General features: G+C 39.1%; 1 protein-coding gene across 4 annotated transcripts in view; it reads left to right on the top strand.

Annotated features, from left to right (window-relative positions):
* The window catches only part of LOC126918485 (RNA-binding protein Musashi homolog Rbp6), a 771,768-nt gene that overhangs the window by 454,592 nt on the left and 297,837 nt on the right, over positions 1 to 19,339 (top strand). For all 4 annotated transcript variants that reach the window (XM_050726419.1, XM_050726417.1, XM_050726418.1 and 1 more), the window contains one exon: positions 9,673 to 9,757. In XM_050726419.1, the coding sequence (XP_050582376.1) occupies positions 9,673 to 9,757 (85 nt within the window). The remainder of the gene's footprint in view (positions 1 to 9,672; positions 9,758 to 19,339) is intronic.

The following is a 19,339-nucleotide window of genomic DNA, read 5'->3' as shown; positions in this document are numbered from 1 at the left end:
GCTGAATTCTAATTGTAGGGTGGTACAGGCAAAAGTACCGATACGCGACGGTACGACGTAGCCATGCATTATTACACTTTTTTTTTTTTTTAAGATTATTATTGTGCCTTAAATTTAAGCCGCTGTTGTATAATATTTAATACTGTATAATATTTGTTTATCTATTTACATATTTACATATTTACACTTTATTCGGTGAGTGTTGCCGTTCTGTGGCTCTTTATCTTGTTGTTTTTGTTATGGGTTCCGTATCCACCAATATTTTTTTGTGTTTTTTCTGTGTTTGTCTTCTGTATCCTTTTGAGGGAAGGCCATGTTGTATCTCCACCTAGTGTCTGCAGTACGGCCATCTAGGTTTTCCTCGTATTGTAGAGATTTCATTCCTATTTTCCTTTGCATATGGTAAATTATAGGGATGTTGTTTTGGTCTTGGAGATAGTTTCTTTCGTCTAGGTATAGAAAGACTTCCGGGGTTGGATGTAGCCTGTTAACAGAGTGTTTTTGAAGTATGTGTCGTTTGCGAATAAGCAGCCGAAGATTAGGCTGTTTTCTTTGATCTTCGCGGCTTGCGCGAAGTGGTTTCTTGTTAGTTTTAGGATGTGACAGTCGATGCGGTGGATGTTGGCTAAGTCGTATATTTTTTTGTTTTTTACGTATTTTCTGTATCCGCTGTGTTCTGATCTGTAAATGCTCAGGCAAGCTCTGATGCATTTTCTTTCAAATATGCAAATTTTTTCCATTACTGACACTAGTATGTTGTACCATATTGGACAGCCGTAGGTTATAATGGGTCTTATTAGCGTTTGGTAGCACATGATTTTTACTTTGCTATCGAGATGTCTGGAATAAAACAGCCATTTTGTATTCCAAAAAGCTTTGCTGGCTTTGGAGAGTTGGATTTCGATGTGTTGCTTGTAGTCTAATTTTTCATCTATATTTACTCCTAGGTATTTTACGCAATTTTTGTGTGGTATGAGGTTCTTTTCGTTTGCTTTTTCTTTTAGGTGGAATTTCCTGACGTGTTCCCTTTCTGCTGGGCCGATTTTGCTTGTCATGAGTCTGAATAGAATGGTTTTGCGTTTGCTTGCGTTGATTTTTAGTTTCTATGTATGATGGTAATCGCTGATTTTGTTAAAGAGTTCTTGCAGTTCTGTTCTTATCGTTTTGGTTTTGCGGCCTGTTACGTAGATGATTAGGTCATCCGCGAAGGCTATGGAGCGTTTATGTGTGGATGTGTTGAGGTTAAAGAGGTTTAGTAAGTCGTTATTGTAGATGCTGAAGAGTAGCGGGGAATTTACTGTTCCTTGTTGCAGGCCGTTCTCTATGGAGAATTCTTTGCTTGATGTGTACGAGCCGTCGGTCATTATAAAAGTTTTGTTTGTTATCATGTCCCAGACTATTTTAATTAGGTATTCAGGGAAGTTCTTTTTAATCATTTTATAAATGAGCCCTGGGATCCAGACTGTGTCGAAGGCTTTTTCGAGGTCTATTAGGCAGGCGGCTACTCGTTGATTTGCGTTAAGTGCCCAGCAGATATCCGACGTAAGTTTGTTTATTGCGTGGATTGTGGAGTGTTTGTGGCGGAAGCCGAATTGGTTTTCCGGGATTACCTTATTTTTTGAGCAGAAGGCTGCTAGGGGATTGTTTATGATCATTTCGTATACTTTGCTTATGTTGGGGAGGAGGCTTATGGGTCGTAGGTTTGCAGGTGATGAACCGTCTTTATTTTTTTTTTTGTAATGGCTATGAGTTTGGCTTTTTTCCATTTTTTTGGGAAGTACGTGTTGTTTAGTGCGTTATTAAACAGTACTGTGTAGTACCATTTTATTTTGTTTGATAAGCGTTTGAGCGAGATGTTTGGGATGCCATCGAAGCCGGCGGATTTTTTGTTGTTTAGCGTGGAGAAGATTGTACTTAGTTGATTGAAGTTTGTAAAGTAGTTTATTTCTGGGTCAGGCTGTTTGGGGTCGTCCGATGTGTTTTCGTTTGAGAATGTGCAGACTGTTTTGTTTAGCGCTATGTCTTGTTCTATTTTATTTTTTAGTTTGTTTGTTTCGGCGATGATAATTCTGTTTAATTGTTCTCGGCCCATGTGTTCGTTTTGTGTGTGAGTTTTGGCAAAGTGGGTGCCGATAATGTCTAGTTTTTCCGTTGTTTTTGATATTATGAAGTTGCCCTCTGTGTCTTTGTTGGTGTTGTGTATCTCGATGCCTGCTTCTTGGATGAGGGAGGCTTTTTCTGGTGGCAGTTTGAGGGGCGGGATGGAGTTTTGTTCCTTTGATCTGAAAATTTGATTTATCTGCGGGAACATGCTAGCAGAGTCTTTTTTGGAGATATTTTTTATTTTATTTGTCCAGTATTGATTTATAGAGTTTGCGAATTCTTGTTTTAGTTGTGATTTTATTTCGTGTAGCAGGTACTTTAGGAATTCTATGTCTTCTCTTTTGTCGTAAGAGTAGTTGTGTCTTAGGTTGTTTAATTTAGATAGTAAGTAGCTTTTATCTCGTTGTAGTTTTTTTATTTTATAGTTTACATATGGCTCGCAGGAGTATTTTTTTTTAACGTCGGTACGGATTCTTGTAGGGCGATTTGTATATGTTTTTCTATTTCGTCTATGAACGAGTCGATTTGTCTGTCTGTTAGGTTGACATTGTTATGGATTTTTAGGTCGCAGTTTTGTTCGAGTAGATTTTGGAACTTTTTCCAGTCTGTCTTTTTGTAGTTGTACCTGGGTGTTTCGGTCTGTGTTTCGACGACGTTAACCACTGCGCTGCCGTCGTCCGATACTAGTTAGTGTCGAGTGGTGGTATTTGGCTTGTCGAGTGCCGCCACAGTAGAAATTTCGCTTTGGTCCTGTTCGAAATTCAGTGTTTATTACGAACCTGAAAATATTGTTTATATAGTTACATATCCGAGGACAATTATTCGAACGAATAATATTTTATTGCTAATTTACATTTACATTTTTCTACTTAGCGGAATGAGGATAACGTGAAAGGAAGTAAACGAAACGTTGAAGGTAGAACGAAAAGAGAAAACTGTCTTTGTTTTAATAATGTCTGCATCAAAGTCTGCGATGAGCACTTGAAGATTAAAAAGTGTCTACATAACCATCCCTTCGCGAGGGGGATGAAGATTCTTTCCATTCACATTTAGTGAACTTAAAGTAAAATTCCTTTTCTTAGCCTATAATTTTTCCTGCCGCTTCAGAGCTCGTTATCTGTGACAAAGACTCCATTCGACTAAAGGTGATAAAAAATCTCATTATCTCAGCGTAAAGATTACGCTGCAGATTTATTATGACGTTATCCTTCTATCGTAGTACGCTGTACTTGTCGTTCATTTTCTTCGCTGTAACGCAGCTAACATCGCCGTCTGCCTCCTTTAAATTGATCAAATTAAAATTCTATCGATCATAAATTTATACACGTTACGGTTAAATCGTCTCTTACCTCCACATAAAATCATATCAATTAAAAACCTTCAATTTCCTCATTTATAAACAAATATTCGTCTTTTCAGGCAAACGCAAAACGTTCATATATATATGTTGCAGCTAAAGACATAATTAGAATAAATTTTCAATACCCTATTTTTTTCTAAAGCAAGGATTAACAACTCAAAATTAATCTCTTTTTTTCAAGCTTCAACTTCTGAAAGAAAGACCTGTAACCTTTGAACAAAGTAGAACATTACGCGGCCCATCTTAAAGCAGCGACATCGCCGCTAAACTCTCCGCTTTCACTTTGATAGACATTATCCCAGCCGCCCTCGTAACATTTGAGGTCAACCCCTGACGAGTCCAAATAAAGTACCACTTTAACCTTAGCATAACTTTGTTCTCGTCATCCCTGCGGTTCCTTCGCAATCGCGAAAGTCTACTTACACATAAATTACCGGAGGAAAAAGATATTTCCGCAGCTGGCGTAATAAAAGGCTCAACTGATAGATAATCCATAAATTCGTTACAGAAATTTTCTGTGTCAATTGCACGTTCGAAGCAACTCTATTCTTCGTTTATCGTTTTTGATTCACAATGTTTCCCATGTGTAATACTGTCACCGAAAATGGCCCGTTTCTGGGCATCGCTGTGCCTCTTAATCATCGCCCTTATGAGATGGTACATCCTCGGATATGAGACGTTAGCATTCAGATAAACGCGGCTTCACCTGATTTCACCGCGGATTCTCTTCCGCCTCATCCGTCTCGGCTGGTCTTATATAACGAGAGCTCTTTTCCGCGCAGTAGAGAGGGTATGACAAACAAATGCACCGCGTCAGCCCGGCGTGACACTCTTCCGTGGTTGGTTTGCCTCGAAAAAGGGGGAAGTAAAGCAGCGAAGGGTGGTTAAGGCGGGGAAGCCCCGCAAGCTAGACGAGTAGAAAAGCGAAGGATCGTAGAAGCCGTGCTCAAGTAGACAAGGGACACGTCAGCCGCCATCCTTCTACTCAGCCTTTTATAGATTATTCACGTACAATGGTCGAGTGACAAGTGGTGGGCCATGCCGCTCGCTGAATCTGCGTCCCTCCTTTATCCCAGCCACTAACGGAAATCTCGATTTTTTTTGTACATAGCAACTAATAGTCCAAAGTGACCTTTCTTTCAGTGACGACTTTGTGAAGTAATTTGTCTGTGGAATTAGTTTTCCGATGTTAATGGGAAAGTTAACTTTTGGAATTGACACTTTCTTTTGTTTTAAAGCTATGCTATAATATTGATAATTAATTTTTATATAATATCTACTTTTTTATATACGTGCTCCACGCGAATTCTCATAAAAGTTTCCTTCTTCGATTGTGTGATTTTTAAATTGTTCCTCGATGGTCTTCTTTCTTTCATATCTAAGTCTTTGGCATTAAGTAAAGTCAAAACGAAGCGACACAATGTTTTACATTACACATATATATTTACGTATATATTACGACACATATATTTTTTATTAACTATCAAGTTTCTCAAATCTACGACCAAAACCTTCATAAATCAGCTCCAACTTAAGTGTCCAATTAAAACACTGTAATATTAAAAACCGTCTTACATCGAATACGCCACAAGAAACGGTATTTCATAATCTCCATCTCTACCTTGCATGGCTACGCTAAGGAAGCACAACCGAACGTTCAGGACTCTATAAGGAATCTGAAATCTTCTTAGCATACGATCTCGTCTGGCGGTGCGCGAGGGTATGACACGTTGAAACGTATTCTGTCGCGTATTGTCACTTTAGAATTCTACGAAGAACAGATGCGGCGCATATCAAATTACGAGATCGATGAATGTTTCGCGTGATATCGCGGATATGGGCTATACTGGTGATTTCCGCGGCGCGCATCGTCGTAAACACGAAGTCGTAAAACGCGGGCCGAGTAACGGCGGGGCAAGAGGAGAGGATTGAAAACGCATGTAAATGCATGCTGTCGTCGATGTTGGGCGGTCAGTGTTTTTCCCTCGGTATTCGGTATCGCACTGTTTGGTGTTTTAATGTTGATTGGACGACTGCCGATTCAGCCGGCGTTCGTTTGCCACGATTGTTGTTTCCACACGCGGTCGGGCGAGAATTTTCAAAATTCTGTACCGCGTACATACACGTGCTAGGGCACACGTAACCATAGGCGGATAAATCGTCAGCGAAATCGCGAACGTGGATGGGTTTATTCCATTTCGGCAGGTAATACGACGTCCCGAGGTTCTTCCGGGACGATGGTGAATCATACTGATACAGACGCTTCTCGTGAAGTAATGCGATGACTGCGAATCTCTCGGTTCTGCTTGGTTATAGACAATTTTGTAATCATTAATCCTTTGAGTACAAAGCGGAACGAACTTATGTTTTTTAATAGTTAAAGTAAGGCCAGTCAGGATAATTATCAGCGACTCTGGGGAAAAGAGGTTTTCTAGTAACATAAAATGACGTTTAATATGACGTTTATATTGTAATATCGTATCAATATTGATATAAGTTTGTAATAAATAGATATGTGGACAACTTAACATTATTCATATGGTAGTTGTAGTGTGAAAAGCAGAATTAAATTTGAAAAATGCATCGTTCTATATATAATTGGTGAAAGGATGTTTCTTTTTATTACGATCTTGCTTATACTTTATGCATTTTGGTTTTAGTCTCGAACTTTGAAAACTGTGAGTGGTATTCGTATAAATTTATGTTATTCTCTGTTATTGCTTCGTTAAATGGCTGTTAAATTATTTACGACATATTTAATACACGTATAATATAATAAGCATTTAGTTATTTTAAATGATAACGGTTGTATTTCTGGCAAAATGTAATTAATTTCGACAATTATGTGAAACCCTCGTATCAAGTTTTCCATACTTTAAAGTTGCTATTTTATCACCAGAGATATTGTAATCAGCAGGTCATTCAATTTTATACCAGGAATTTATCAAGCATGAAAAGAGTATCGTTCTAAATAAATCAAATTAATAATTTCTGCATACAGCTCGTGGTACAAAGCCGTGTAAATTGAGATCAGCAATTTCAGCTGAACGTAATTATGCTGCAATCTCTGGCATTTAATAATTTTTAATAATTTCTATATCAAATTTATTTTACCATAATCAAAAATGTACAACCATTTATAATATATACTACGATTACAATATTCTACTCTATTTTATTTTCTACCTCTAGAGCTATAAATTTTATTTTTCACAAATCTACATCTATTAAAACGTGCGAATGACGCGCCAGCTGTACTTGACTATAAATTCTACTGTTTCTACTCACATTTACTTTATTACCACTAATAGATTTATTATTTGATAGAGGTGACAGGTATACGGGCATGTATTGTTATTATAAGGAGGACTCCATAGAAGCTATAAAGCTGTCGTGTTGCAATTGAATAGTAGAGATATATGTGTATGCGGTATGAGTCTAAGTAAACACTTGAATATGAAAGCCAGTTCGGCTACAGTGTGTACACACGCGGAAATTTTGATGGAGGAACGTTTGCTTAAACAATCTTTTTAGTGCGTCAACAGATTTCATCAGTATATTTGGATTTCGAATAGAGATCTTCCTGGGCAACAAATCACATTTCCACCAGTGAAATATCACTCAGTGTTGCAATTGTTTTATGGGTTTGGTACTAATTTATAAAACAAGGATTGTAGCTCTAATTCAATAATATAATCAAAAGATTCACTCGCATTGACGCATACAATTTTCTCCGTGGCTTCCATTCACTTTTACTCATAACAAACAAATGCTTACAATTCTAATTAAAATATATACCGACGTTGATTTACTTGACAGGAACTTGAATACTCCTGTTCTGTAATCCCTTTATTTCGACAGAACGTCAGAATTTCCAGTTAATCACAATTCAGTATAAAGAACAATAATAGTAGCTATATCACGATTCTAGACTCGACATCGAATCGAAAACGTTATCCGCCTTTCAAACAGTCTGCGTAAATCAAGTTGTGCCGGGCAACCGCTTGAGCGTGACATTCGATTCCGCAAACAACCCGGAGAATCTGGCAATTTCGGCAATCCACCATACTGTAGCCTGTAACTCGTAAATCCCCATAAACGAGGTACAAAAATAGTGGAAGTTCGCGCGACACCGACTCCACGGGGGCAGCACTTCGCCCGTTTCAAGTGTTTCGTGTATCGCGTGCTTGAGGTATACACACGTGCGATTCCATTGCTCGTTCCATGCACGAAAAGTCGGCCAACCGCTGACGAAGAAGCTCGCCAACGGCGGAACTGAAATAAGGGGTTGGATCCATCAAAAATTCAATCCGCTGGAGTATTCGCGGTTCCCTTCGTGAAGGGTTCAAGAGAAAAAAGAAAGAGTCGCATGAAACGTTTCATAGAATCCTTGAGACGATGTGAATTCACGTCAGGCATAGCGTGGGAGATTGTTCTTTGCAAGAAAAAAAAAAGGAGGACCTTTAGCTTTCAAAAAGTACGAAATGTTTTTAACCCCTTGCTGTAGAATATATCGTTTACAGGCTAAACATTAAAAACGCAATTTACAGTATTGCAGACCAAAATTAATAAATACGAATAAAACTTACGAATCATTTATATTGGTTTAAAAACAGAATAAGAATATAGAAAAAATAAGGATAAGATATAAGAATAAGAAAAAGAAATCAAGAAACCTCACTGAAGAATATTCTTTAAAAATTAAATAAAATTCTAGAATACGTTTAAAGGGAGCTAAAAATAAAGTAATATAAAATTCCGAGCAATTTCTTTAGTTTCTAGAACTAGAAATTCTAGAGTTCACCCCTCAACACCTAAATATATCGTGCGTTAATTTTTCAAAGTAGAATATATTCAGGAAACTTTTTTCGCGCCCACTCACAATTCCACATCTTCAGAAAAAAGGACGAGGACAAATGAAACATAGCACCTGATAAATAGTACTGTGTTGCAAACAACGCTATCCCATTTCACTCGGCCAAACTTTCTATTCTTGAAGCAGAAAAACACGTTCTGAGGTTAAAGAAACGCGGCGAGACGAGTCGGAGGAATTGGCGCATTCGGTTCTTGAAGCATGTGTGGCCCATAAATAACATGTAAATATTTTCAATAACTGCGCAGCCAGCCCTAGCATGAAAAATGCAAACCGCTTTGCGTCCGGTCGCTCGCCGCGCTATCGTGCCGTATGTACCGGCTTCTCCAACCCCGTACAAACCACTCCAGATCGGCGGCCACCCCCTGCCACCCTTCTCGCGGCTCCTACGTTCTCCTCGGTAAACTATCTTTTAATATATCTGTATGTACACTGTGTCCCGCGTAAAATTTATGACGCCGGACGCCGACCGATATTTGTTTCACTCGAGTGCTCGACTTCGTCCCTCGTTCCACCTTCCCGCGATCACTTTAAATCCTCGCACCGTGTTATATGCATGTCGCGTGGTCGCTATGGAAAAAGAGCCGCTTCATGGAACAATTTGGAATAATTTGAGAATACGAATTAATCGCGAACTTCGAATTGTTTCGCGACAACCACTGTCAAGTGCGACGTTGGTATTAATCCTTGAAAGTGAGATGAATTAGGGCACAGCAGTATTGGATAGTTAAGCGACACAAATTCATAAAATGATTTGACCCAAATAAAAAATCCTTAATATCTTATTTCCATGGCTGTGCTTTATTTTACTGGATTTTTCCTGCATCCAGATAGTTTACAAATGTCCTGCAATTTTACTTTTTCCTTTGGAAAATATCGATCACGAGTAATAAATGTCTAATTTTTAATTCCTCTCTATTTTTTTCAAACCTAATTCAGAAAACAGAAATTTATTCATTACATCTTTTAAAATAAAGTAATTTGATGTATAAATTATTTATTCGATTTATATGTACCACACAATTTATGTTAGCAAAACGCATATGTACCATTGAGTTAACTCGAAAGCATCGGGAATTTAATGTAAAGCAAGGCGACGCAAGTTATGAAGTATAGGGGCATAGTAGCAAAGATGTTTAAACATGAGAATTTGATGATTAAGCGAGGTTGGTCTTTGTACGGATTTTGAGACTTATTTGAAACTTGAAAAGTTATTTGATGCGTGTAAAGATAATCCAGAAGTTTTAACTCGTGTAGTAGTTAACTTCCGTAAATTGTTTGAAGCTTCCACTGTTCCTTGTAGTGTTATTTATGTATGCTTCGTTTTGTATTACAGAGGCTTTGGATTCATCACGTTCGCAGATCCCGCGAGTGTAGACAAAGTGCTGGCACAGGGTAATCACGAGTTAGACGGCAAGAAAGTAAGTATTTTAGCAAATTTATACCTGTCTTTTAAATACGTTATTCATTAAAACCATAATTTCTCCTCAATTCATATAGATAAAATATTATACAATTTTTATACTATAGATAAATCTTGATAAATACAATATAAAATAAAACCAAAATGATTATATTTGACAATAATAACAGCAATGAAAGCAATAATATTTCCAATAAAAATTCTATTATTTCCACAATATTCTCTACACTCGAGAATTTTCCTTACGAAGCATGCGCGATTGTTATTTCTATCTCCACTTCATTTACGTACAAAGTATCTAATTCCAAATACCGATTACGATCTCTTCGAATCACCATCATGTGAAATTAAGAATCAATAGCCTTTTGACTACTTTCACATAGCAACACGGTAATTATCGAAGGCAGGGAAATCGTAGGAAGAAGCTGGCTACGTTTTCGTGATGGCATTCCATAACGTACTAATTACAGGATCGTTAGTTCACCGTACGTAATGACCACTTAAGGTCATTGGCATCCATTCGCGATGTTGTGAGACAGAAAAAAAGGTAATGAGAGTCAGCACGAGAGACTCGGTTGGTCAAACGAAGACGCATCGATCGTTCGTTACACGAAGACACGAAAAAAATCGGTTTGAACGAGAGCGTCGCGATCGAATGTATGTCGCGAAAGCAATTAACTATCGCCGAGTTCTTGATCAAGATAATTGATACAGTACGGACTGGGTTAATTGATCGCGCTGATAGATAAATATTGCCCGTGTCTGGATTCCTGCGGTCGGCATTTGTCTCCGTCTGATGGTTCAAGAAATTGATTGGTTATTGGAACTACGTTCCAGAGAACGCGGAGACGCTAGGTGGGAAATGTATATATTTAGCAAGCAAATTTAATTGATGTCTTGTTGAAAAATTATGAAATATAAAAGGAGAGTTGTCAGGCACTACAAAGCCATATTTAAGAAAATACGAATTAGATGATTATTATATTTTATTTCTGTGAATTTATGTTTGATGTGGAAGTAATCCTGAGTTTTAAATTTTGCGTGTTGAATTATGAAAGACTGCAACTGACGTGATTAAATTAAATTAGATTTTATAAACTAATCAAGTAAAATTGTCTAATTTATATTTTATAGTAATTCAATATTTCAAATAATTTGTTCATATTGCCCACTGTCATAATTTAATAATAATCTGAACAGAACCGTGTAAATTATAGGTATTAATACCCAGTAAATTCATAAAGACACGCAATTATGCATAATACATTCACCAGTTATAATACTCCAATCGACGTTCACAATTCTATCCTGATTAAAACCGAAATTCTATTTTCACCGTGTGAAAATTATACTGCGTAAATTCATTTAACAAACATATTCTTGGATTCGCATACTTAAAGTTTTCGATTATCTATCGCTTTGCCATAATATGAAAGTACTCGGCAGTCCGATAACCGATTCTGCAAATTCATTGTGGCGAAGTGAACCAGCAAGATTGACGAATCATACGAATTTCGTGAATTCGTTGATAATTCGGGTGAACGGCGGGCACGAAAGGAAACGTGAGAGGGCGTTTTCCACAGGGTGAAACTTTCAGTGGCTCGTTTCACGCGCGCTTAGACAATTACCAGTGGCGAATCAGGGAACGGCACGCGCCGTTGCGCCGTCGCATTGACCGGAACGATGCTTTTGGCAGAGATTAATCGTTCCACGCCACGACGTGTCACCGTTTGGCAAATACGTTTCTGTCGTGGCCGGTTCTGAGGAGACAATACGTAGCTGGGAATAATATCGTAAGGCGGCTAAAGGGAATAGAGGAGGAGGGTAGACAGAGAGAAATAGTTGCGGACATTAGCTGTCCACAGGAGCATAAGTACGACGACCGTGCGGCCGCTTCCGTAAGTACTCCGAATACGTATTAACCGTAGCGCGCGGCTGCGTTCCTCTACCCGAGGTATATCCAGACTCACATAAATTTCGTGTAATTCGCTCGCCTAATGCAAATTGCGAGCGCACTGCGCCGGTGTCTAACACCTCCTCGATAGTACACGAGGAACGAGATAGCGACGTGCACGAGACCGACTCTGCCGCATCCTATTAAGGTTTCCGTCGTCCCTTCTTCCCCACCTCATCCCACTGTCTTTATCTCCTGTCGTATCTGTTTTGTCCGTTTCTTTCTTGCGGTTTTCTTACGTAGCTCAAGCTGGAAATCGAGGCTGAGATGTAAAGAGAGTTTGCTTGAGTAAAATGTATAACGTACACACAATGTATATCGTCTTTTTAGTTAAGGTAGTTTTTAACTTGAATTTCATCTAGTTGGATCAGATTGTTACCGTTTAATTGAAAAAATGAGAAAGGAAAGCAACAGTAGTTCTCTCTTTCTGTTTCTTCGTACCTGATAACGTTTAAGGAAATACGGTACATGCTATTTTATTCTTTTGATTTATTTTTGCACAAAGAATCACCTGTGTATTTTTACCTCGTATAAATGTAGATAAGAAACGACTGGTTCCTCGAATCGTTAATATAAGCTATCAATACATTGTTCAAGTCTTGTACCATTCAATTGATAAATAAAGCAACGAACATGACCGATAAAATGACTCTTCGTTAATTTCCCATTCGACTAAATCTTCCTAAACATTAAAACAATAATCTTAAACGCAAATCATAAACTTGTCTCTATTCTCGTCCCATCGATTTGCCATCTCTTTCATCTCTTGCTTTTCCTCTCCTTCCTTTCGCGCTTGTCATTCTTCGCGGGCAAGACGAAACAAGAAGCAAAGAAGAGAGAAATGGTCGAGAGTGCGCGTCGCTCTCGTCCACTGACAAGCTTCGTAACATTAATTAGCGGATCGTTCTTCTCCGGTCGCGTTAATGAACGCTCTCGTGTAATTCTGAAGAGGTCCTTGGCTCGCGTTGTGCGCGAGAGAAAATAAACGAAACAAAGCTGAGATAGGGCAGAACTGTTCGGGGGGCGTGGACCGGAAGTCGCGACGACGCTTCCATCACGGGATCCCCCCGCTTGCCTGGCAGCGTGTCGACGCATCCGCCGGATGAAATTCGTCGCGCGGCCTTGTCGAGGGCTCGATCGCGCGCGCCAGACCTGACTATACATATACCGTTCACGACTACCTACTTTGCTGACTTTCATCCGTTTTATATTTCACTCGAGGACACTTTCCCCGTTCATTTCTTATTATCTTCGCCCCGGCGCTACTTCCCGACCTCTTTCTGAATTATGAAAGTGATGAAGTGTCTGTGCATTCGACGGCGATACGGGAAAATACATAGATTCGTTGAAACCAGGAAATTTGTACATCGGATTAATAAAAAGAATAAAATCTTGTGTTTTTCAGACCAGTTTCTTTTATTAATCTATAAATGAGCAAATAATTAGTTTAAGTAAAGGTTGAGTTGTGAAAATGGCGATATGTGATTATTGACTAGATCGACTGATGGAAAAGGTTTTTCTTTGTTACAACGTCATTCTGTTCCTTCCAAGTTATTTCTTATTCTCTTCATTCATATCTCAGAAGAATATGAATGTTCACTTGAACACCACGATCTAGTGAATCTTTAACTATAAAAGAAGTAACAAACAAATATGTATCATAAAACTTGACTGTTTATTTATATTATACATTATTCCAAGATCTCACAACACCGTAATACGTCGATAAATATCAGAAACTAATCGCTTCAACAAACTTCTCCTCTTCTCCACAAAATTCGAAATACCCTATCAATATCCCCTCGAAAAACTGGCGCGTTACATTCAAGCCATTTCCACTGCTATTTCGTGCAGTTTGCCGAATTAAAGCGATTCAATGGGCACCGAATGATAAACGATGATCCATCGAATTATCACGGACGAGCAGAAGACGACACAGCGACAGGAACGAAGGGAGGCATTTTTGTCGTGCGATTTTAGGGATGCGTGTCAGCAACAGACGAACAGGACGTTTAATATTATTGAAAATCACCGGGAACGCACGCAAGAGCGATTTTGCGAATCGATACTCGCCGTTCCTCTCTATTTGTCCCGCGAGACAATGATTTCGCAAGCTGCCGTGTAAGCACCCGCAACGTGGTACCTACGCTTGGACAAAATGGTCGTTAGATTGCGCTTAATCGGTTCTGGATCCTGATTAAAAAATATATGGATCGCACGTGCCGTAACCGTGCAGCCTCGTTTGCTTTCTGTTTAATCACGCTACGTGAATCAGCAATAGTTAAATCAATCATAGCTGCGTACGTGAGAGGACGTGATAGTACACGAAAACGATTCGACCTAATTTTTTTTTTTTTTTTTGTTTATCGATGATACTGTTTTCTTTTTTGGTTATTTATCTTGTGTGCAGAACATTCTATATTTTATTTCCTTTTTTAGTAGGTTTCGCGAATTTTTTATTTTTCAATGGGTGCTTCGAAGCTACCATTTTTCATACTGCCAATCGGATATGCTATTTTTGAAAAGTATCTGCGTTGTATTGGTCGTTTCATTCCAAAAAATGTTTCGTATCCGATATATAAACTACCTGCAAAACTTACTCCGAATTTTGCAGTACTTCTCACGTTTTCGTAATCAGTAACGTAACTATATTAATACTTTTCTATAGAATCGTGGTTTAGTAAGAAAGAAAGCGTATTTTACATGGTAGAATTGGAAGAAATGGAATGAAATAGAATGTCGTGTTCGGGTCGACGTAGAAACCATGTAAAAGGTTGAACTCGAGAAATTGCACTGTCACGGAAGTCTCTCAGTAATGCACAGTTTTCTTGGTTCGGATATCGGTTTGTGTTGATACACGTTGCGCAAACGAATATTGTGGGATAAAAAGTCGTTCCCGCTTTGCAGCCACCTTTGGGTTTTGTCTCGTGATGCGAATATTCCGTGATATACGTGACGATACGTGTTGCCGTGCAATTATATTTGTTACTCCGAAACGAGGTTCGAGGAAGGGAAACCAGGACCGTATATCGTGTGTGTAGAAGTGTGACGACACATGTAGAGTGTCACGAATGAACTTGTCTCGTCGTGTTGCGCACAATGTCACGTGTCATGCTCTTTTCATGTCTCGCGATACTCAACGCGGGACGTGATTATTGGCTACATTATATTCCGCGTACCGTGCAAAAACTGTGCCTCGATGAAATGTTTCTCAGTGAAATTAACGGTAGTTAGAATCAGCGCGGGTATTTATTTCGTGTAGAAACTATTACTCGTTATCGTTTAGTGGGAAAATGTAGATTATTTTTTAAATTAATCTTTCCTCCATATAATCTTTGTGGTGCTGTTTGCGAATTTTTTTTATAGATTCAACGATATGAGAAATTTCTCGAGGGAATAGAAATTTTACTAAAATACTGCGTAACATTCTGAATCGGTCTTCTCGATGGGCTAGCTGCATAGACTCCTGGCGCTTGAATTTTCGATCTGATGCGCGTGAATACCGTCGATTTCTGAGAACGTGACACTTCAAAAGGGCTGTCGATATTCTCTCTTGACCAGATTTTTACGTTTACGATACGTTCGAGCTCAAATTCTGTTCTAAAGAATATTGTAACGAAAAGATTTTTATTCGAAATTCAAGGGAAACGTGTTAGCATGATACGAAGCATTTTTTGCTACTTCCCTTAATACATATTTATCACCAACGTAACGTTAAATTTAATATGATACATTTTAAATGATAGTATTAAAAATATAAAAATTTACGCCGCTATTTCGTACACGATTTGATTGAAGTAATAAAACGCGTGTGAATTGATCACGAAGATGAAAATGAAAAAGGGCGGCAATGAAATTGTCAAAGCTCTTTAGAAATGTTTGTATAGCCCGCATCCCCGGATATTCTGAGTGGAAGTATTTCAGAGATACGCCATTTACAAGGTGATCCTTCTCCCGCTTCCTCTTCTCCAGTTTCACGAATAAATGGTGTAGCTACTAGCGCAGAAGAATGTAGGATTAACCCCTTTGACTCACTTTTCACGTAACGGCCGTGCTCCAAAAGAGAGCATCATGAAGAAACGAAGGAAAAAGCGAGATCGATAGGTGATGTATATGTAACATACGTGACTACGGTCGAAAGTACTCTCGATCGGTTCTCGTCGAGTTTCACCCATCGAGTACGTGCGACTCTTGTTACCGCGTTTGACGATTTGAAATTAGCTTGTTCGGAGACTTTGTGAAGAATTGGATGTTGTAATTTGCCGCTTTTATCCTCGTGAGAATTTTGAAAAATAATTTTCGGTGTTCTAAATAATGAAAGTTCTCATATTGATGTTTTTATCATTAGCATATGCTGTGAAATAATCTAACGGGAGAGTTTTATATAATTCTGGTGAGCTACAGAAGCTAAAGACGATCGAAGACTGGAAAGCAAAAAGGTTCGTGCTAGGAGTTAGCAGTTTTCTTAGTGAATACCGTCGAATAATTTTCGTTCGAATCGGCATCACAGAGAAGTTGATTTCGCAATTGACCGCGCAATCTGGACAAAGTCCAGAAACGTATCGTGATTTTATTACCATCGTGGGTATTCAACCGGTGACTATTCTCGCCGGATGAACGAGAAAAGAGGAATGGTGTTTCACGTTTTCGTTCGAGCGTGTTTCTTCTTGCGCCTGATATTCCTTAAACCCTTTACGTACACTTTGAGCATCCATTGCTAGTGGCTCGGAAAATGGTGAAAAATAAGCAGCGTCGCTCATCCACGGAATAATTTATTTGGAGAGCCTGAAGCCACTAAGCCCTGCGGAAATTGTCTGCAGTCCTTTACAAAACTCCAGCCACCCCTGATTCTTCTTTTCCCCCTTGAACCTCCGTTTCTCTTCTATCCCTCCCTTTTTTACCCCCATCCTAACCCTATCCGCTTCCTCCTCCACGTTCTAGCGTACACTTCTACGCGTTTCTTTCTTCTTTCCTCTCTCCTTCGTCGAGTGAGTCAACAATACGAGAAGCGTCCATTGTCGAATGCTTTTAAATTTGAAATACAAACCGTCTGCCTTACCACCCTCCCCCTTTCGGCCGTCTCACCCAGCACCACCCATCGCCCCTTCCTCTGCAACCTATCAACGTCATCGTGCATGCGCATCTTCTATCCAAAGGCTTTCTCACTTGCATTTTTTCTTCGTTCTCGATTTCAAACTTTCCACCGCGCGTCGCTCTTTCTCGCTTTCTCCCGTGTGCTCTCTTTCTCGTTTCCCTCTCGAGTCCCTTTACGGTTGGTAGTTCTTAAGTTTTTGTCTTCTCCGTTCCTCCCGGCTCTTCACGGTGTCCTGTGTATTTCTGTTTTTCGCCGAGCGAAAGAGGAATTCCGTGGAAAAATTGTCGCTACACACGACCGAGAACGTTCCGCCGATGAATCCCGCCTTGTTTTTCTTTCTTTTTAATCGGACAAGTGATTTAATCGCCGACCGAGCGTGGAAATCCATCGTTACATTTATGTCAGGACTTCGAGATTGTTTTCTGTTGCGGAATACAAGAATTTCCGAATATGCGAAACGAATGTAATCAACATCTGTGTTATAATAATCTGATCTTGAACACGCGAGGTGTAATTAAAACTCTGCTATAATAATCAGTTTCATGCCTTTCCTGTAATCTTTTAATCTTTTAACAAACAAAACAACAGCAACAATAATAACAGCTCTCTTTTAGCAAACCGCTCTGAAAATCTTGTAACGATTCATCGTTGAACGATACATTCGTTGCAGAATGATCTCGTTAATGCCCGAATCCCGAAGATACATTTCCCGGCCTTTCGAGCAACTTCCGCTTATCACGGCCGCGAATTAAACTGCGAAACAGAAGATCCCTAGCATCTGTTGCTAGCGCGGTTTAATTCGTTCCGTCCGCGCATTTCGCGGCCAGCATTGTACGGTCGCTGTAATCACAACGAAAACAAGTCAAAACTAGGACGGGCGGTATCTCGCCAGTTGCGGAATGAAATTACGGAAAAATTGGCATGCATACGTGCAGTTAGAAGGTACGGGATCGCCGCTTGGCCACATGATTTACTCTAATTGTTAAGCATCAGTTTGTTCGAGAAGTCTCATTTACATCCAACTTGAAACTCGTTGTTGCGTTTTCGTTTGTCCGTTTCGTTTTTCCTTCCTCGTTTTTACATTTTTTGCCTTCGCTTTTTCGCGTGCGTGGCATTTTTACGATAGAAAGTCCGCACAGATACGGCGAATGCAGATATACATATGTATATAACGGGACATTTTCTTTAGAATGCTGAGGATGCATACGAAGGACGCCCGACTAAATCAAGAGGCGTCGCGTTTTATAACCGTTTATAAGCTCTCGGCGGGTTATCTTTTCCCAAGGTGTCATCGTTGCGCCGAATTCCACCCCGATGATTTATCTTTCTATTTACTGATATCGAACGGGCAACGCGGGCGTAGAATTTTTCATCGCGATAGCGACGACATTCGTGTTCTCATGGCTACCGCGATGCATGCATTCTCCGCGTAACGAACGATGTGAAATTACAATTTCAGCTAACGTGGCTTCCATTAGTCGACCGTGTAAATCATTTTTCCCTAATGCGCTAAAAATTCCGCCAAAATATTGCCGCATGAATATTTACATCCCACCGAATCTGACAAACATTGTATGAAGATTTCTGATTACGATTTAACCAACCGGTTTTCGTGATTTTGAGTGTGCATGCGCCGAAAATTCGAAAATCCTTGAAAAAGCGAATGAAATTGCGCGAGAGCTAATGATTTTTGCTTAATCATTTAAACAAGGAAATATGACGTAAGAAATGTTATTGTCGATTAAAAGTTGTATGTTGATTAGCAATAACTTGTATTGGTTGATAGAAGAACTTTCACTAAGCTAAAACAATTACTATTCACTTTGTCGTTTAAATGAACTATTTGCAAAGAAGGATAATAACATTCAGCATTATTATTTTCTGATTAAGTGGTGTAATGTAACATTTTCATTCAGATTTCATCCTCAATCGGTATCGTTGAGTCATAAGTAACTGTAACATTATGGATTAGTCTTGAGTTAGAAATTACTTTTTTTTATTTCTAAACGTGAATATGTTGGAGTTTGTAATTTCCCACGTGTTATTCTAAACGTCGCAATGCATCTAGATATTTAAATTGTTCTAGACGTAGTAACTTAGTTATTACAGATATACTGTATAGAACACACGGTTTTCTTACTTTTGCCTTTTCTTCATCCTGAATCCCCGAGTTACGAGTCGTGAAATTTCGATCGCAATTTCGACAAAATAGAGATGCCCGAAGAAACCTAATGTTCCTGATTGCTCGTTTGAGTGAAGAATTTTTCAATAATTATAAAGGAAGAAAAAATGATCGACAATGTTTCACGAGAGTAAGTCAACGCAGGGAGGATTTTCGGTGATATCTGGTAACTGACATAAAATAAAGCGACGAATCTTCCCGGGTGGTCTTGATACCATTCCCTCTGATATCCGCCATCGAGGAAACACGATCCCCTTAATAGCGCGTAACATCAACAGGAACTTTTCCGACCAATTCCTTTCCTTGTCAAGTAGTAAACTGTCACTGTCAGTTGAGCAGCCGAAATGAG

Source organism: Bombus affinis, chromosome 7 (genome assembly GCF_024516045.1).
Source record: "Bombus affinis isolate iyBomAffi1 chromosome 7, iyBomAffi1.2, whole genome shotgun sequence".
Classification (NCBI taxonomy): Eukaryota; Metazoa; Arthropoda; class Insecta; order Hymenoptera; family Apidae; genus Bombus; species Bombus affinis.
Note: the sequence above shows the minus strand (reverse complement) of the source record. Positions and strands in the feature narration are given on the sequence as shown.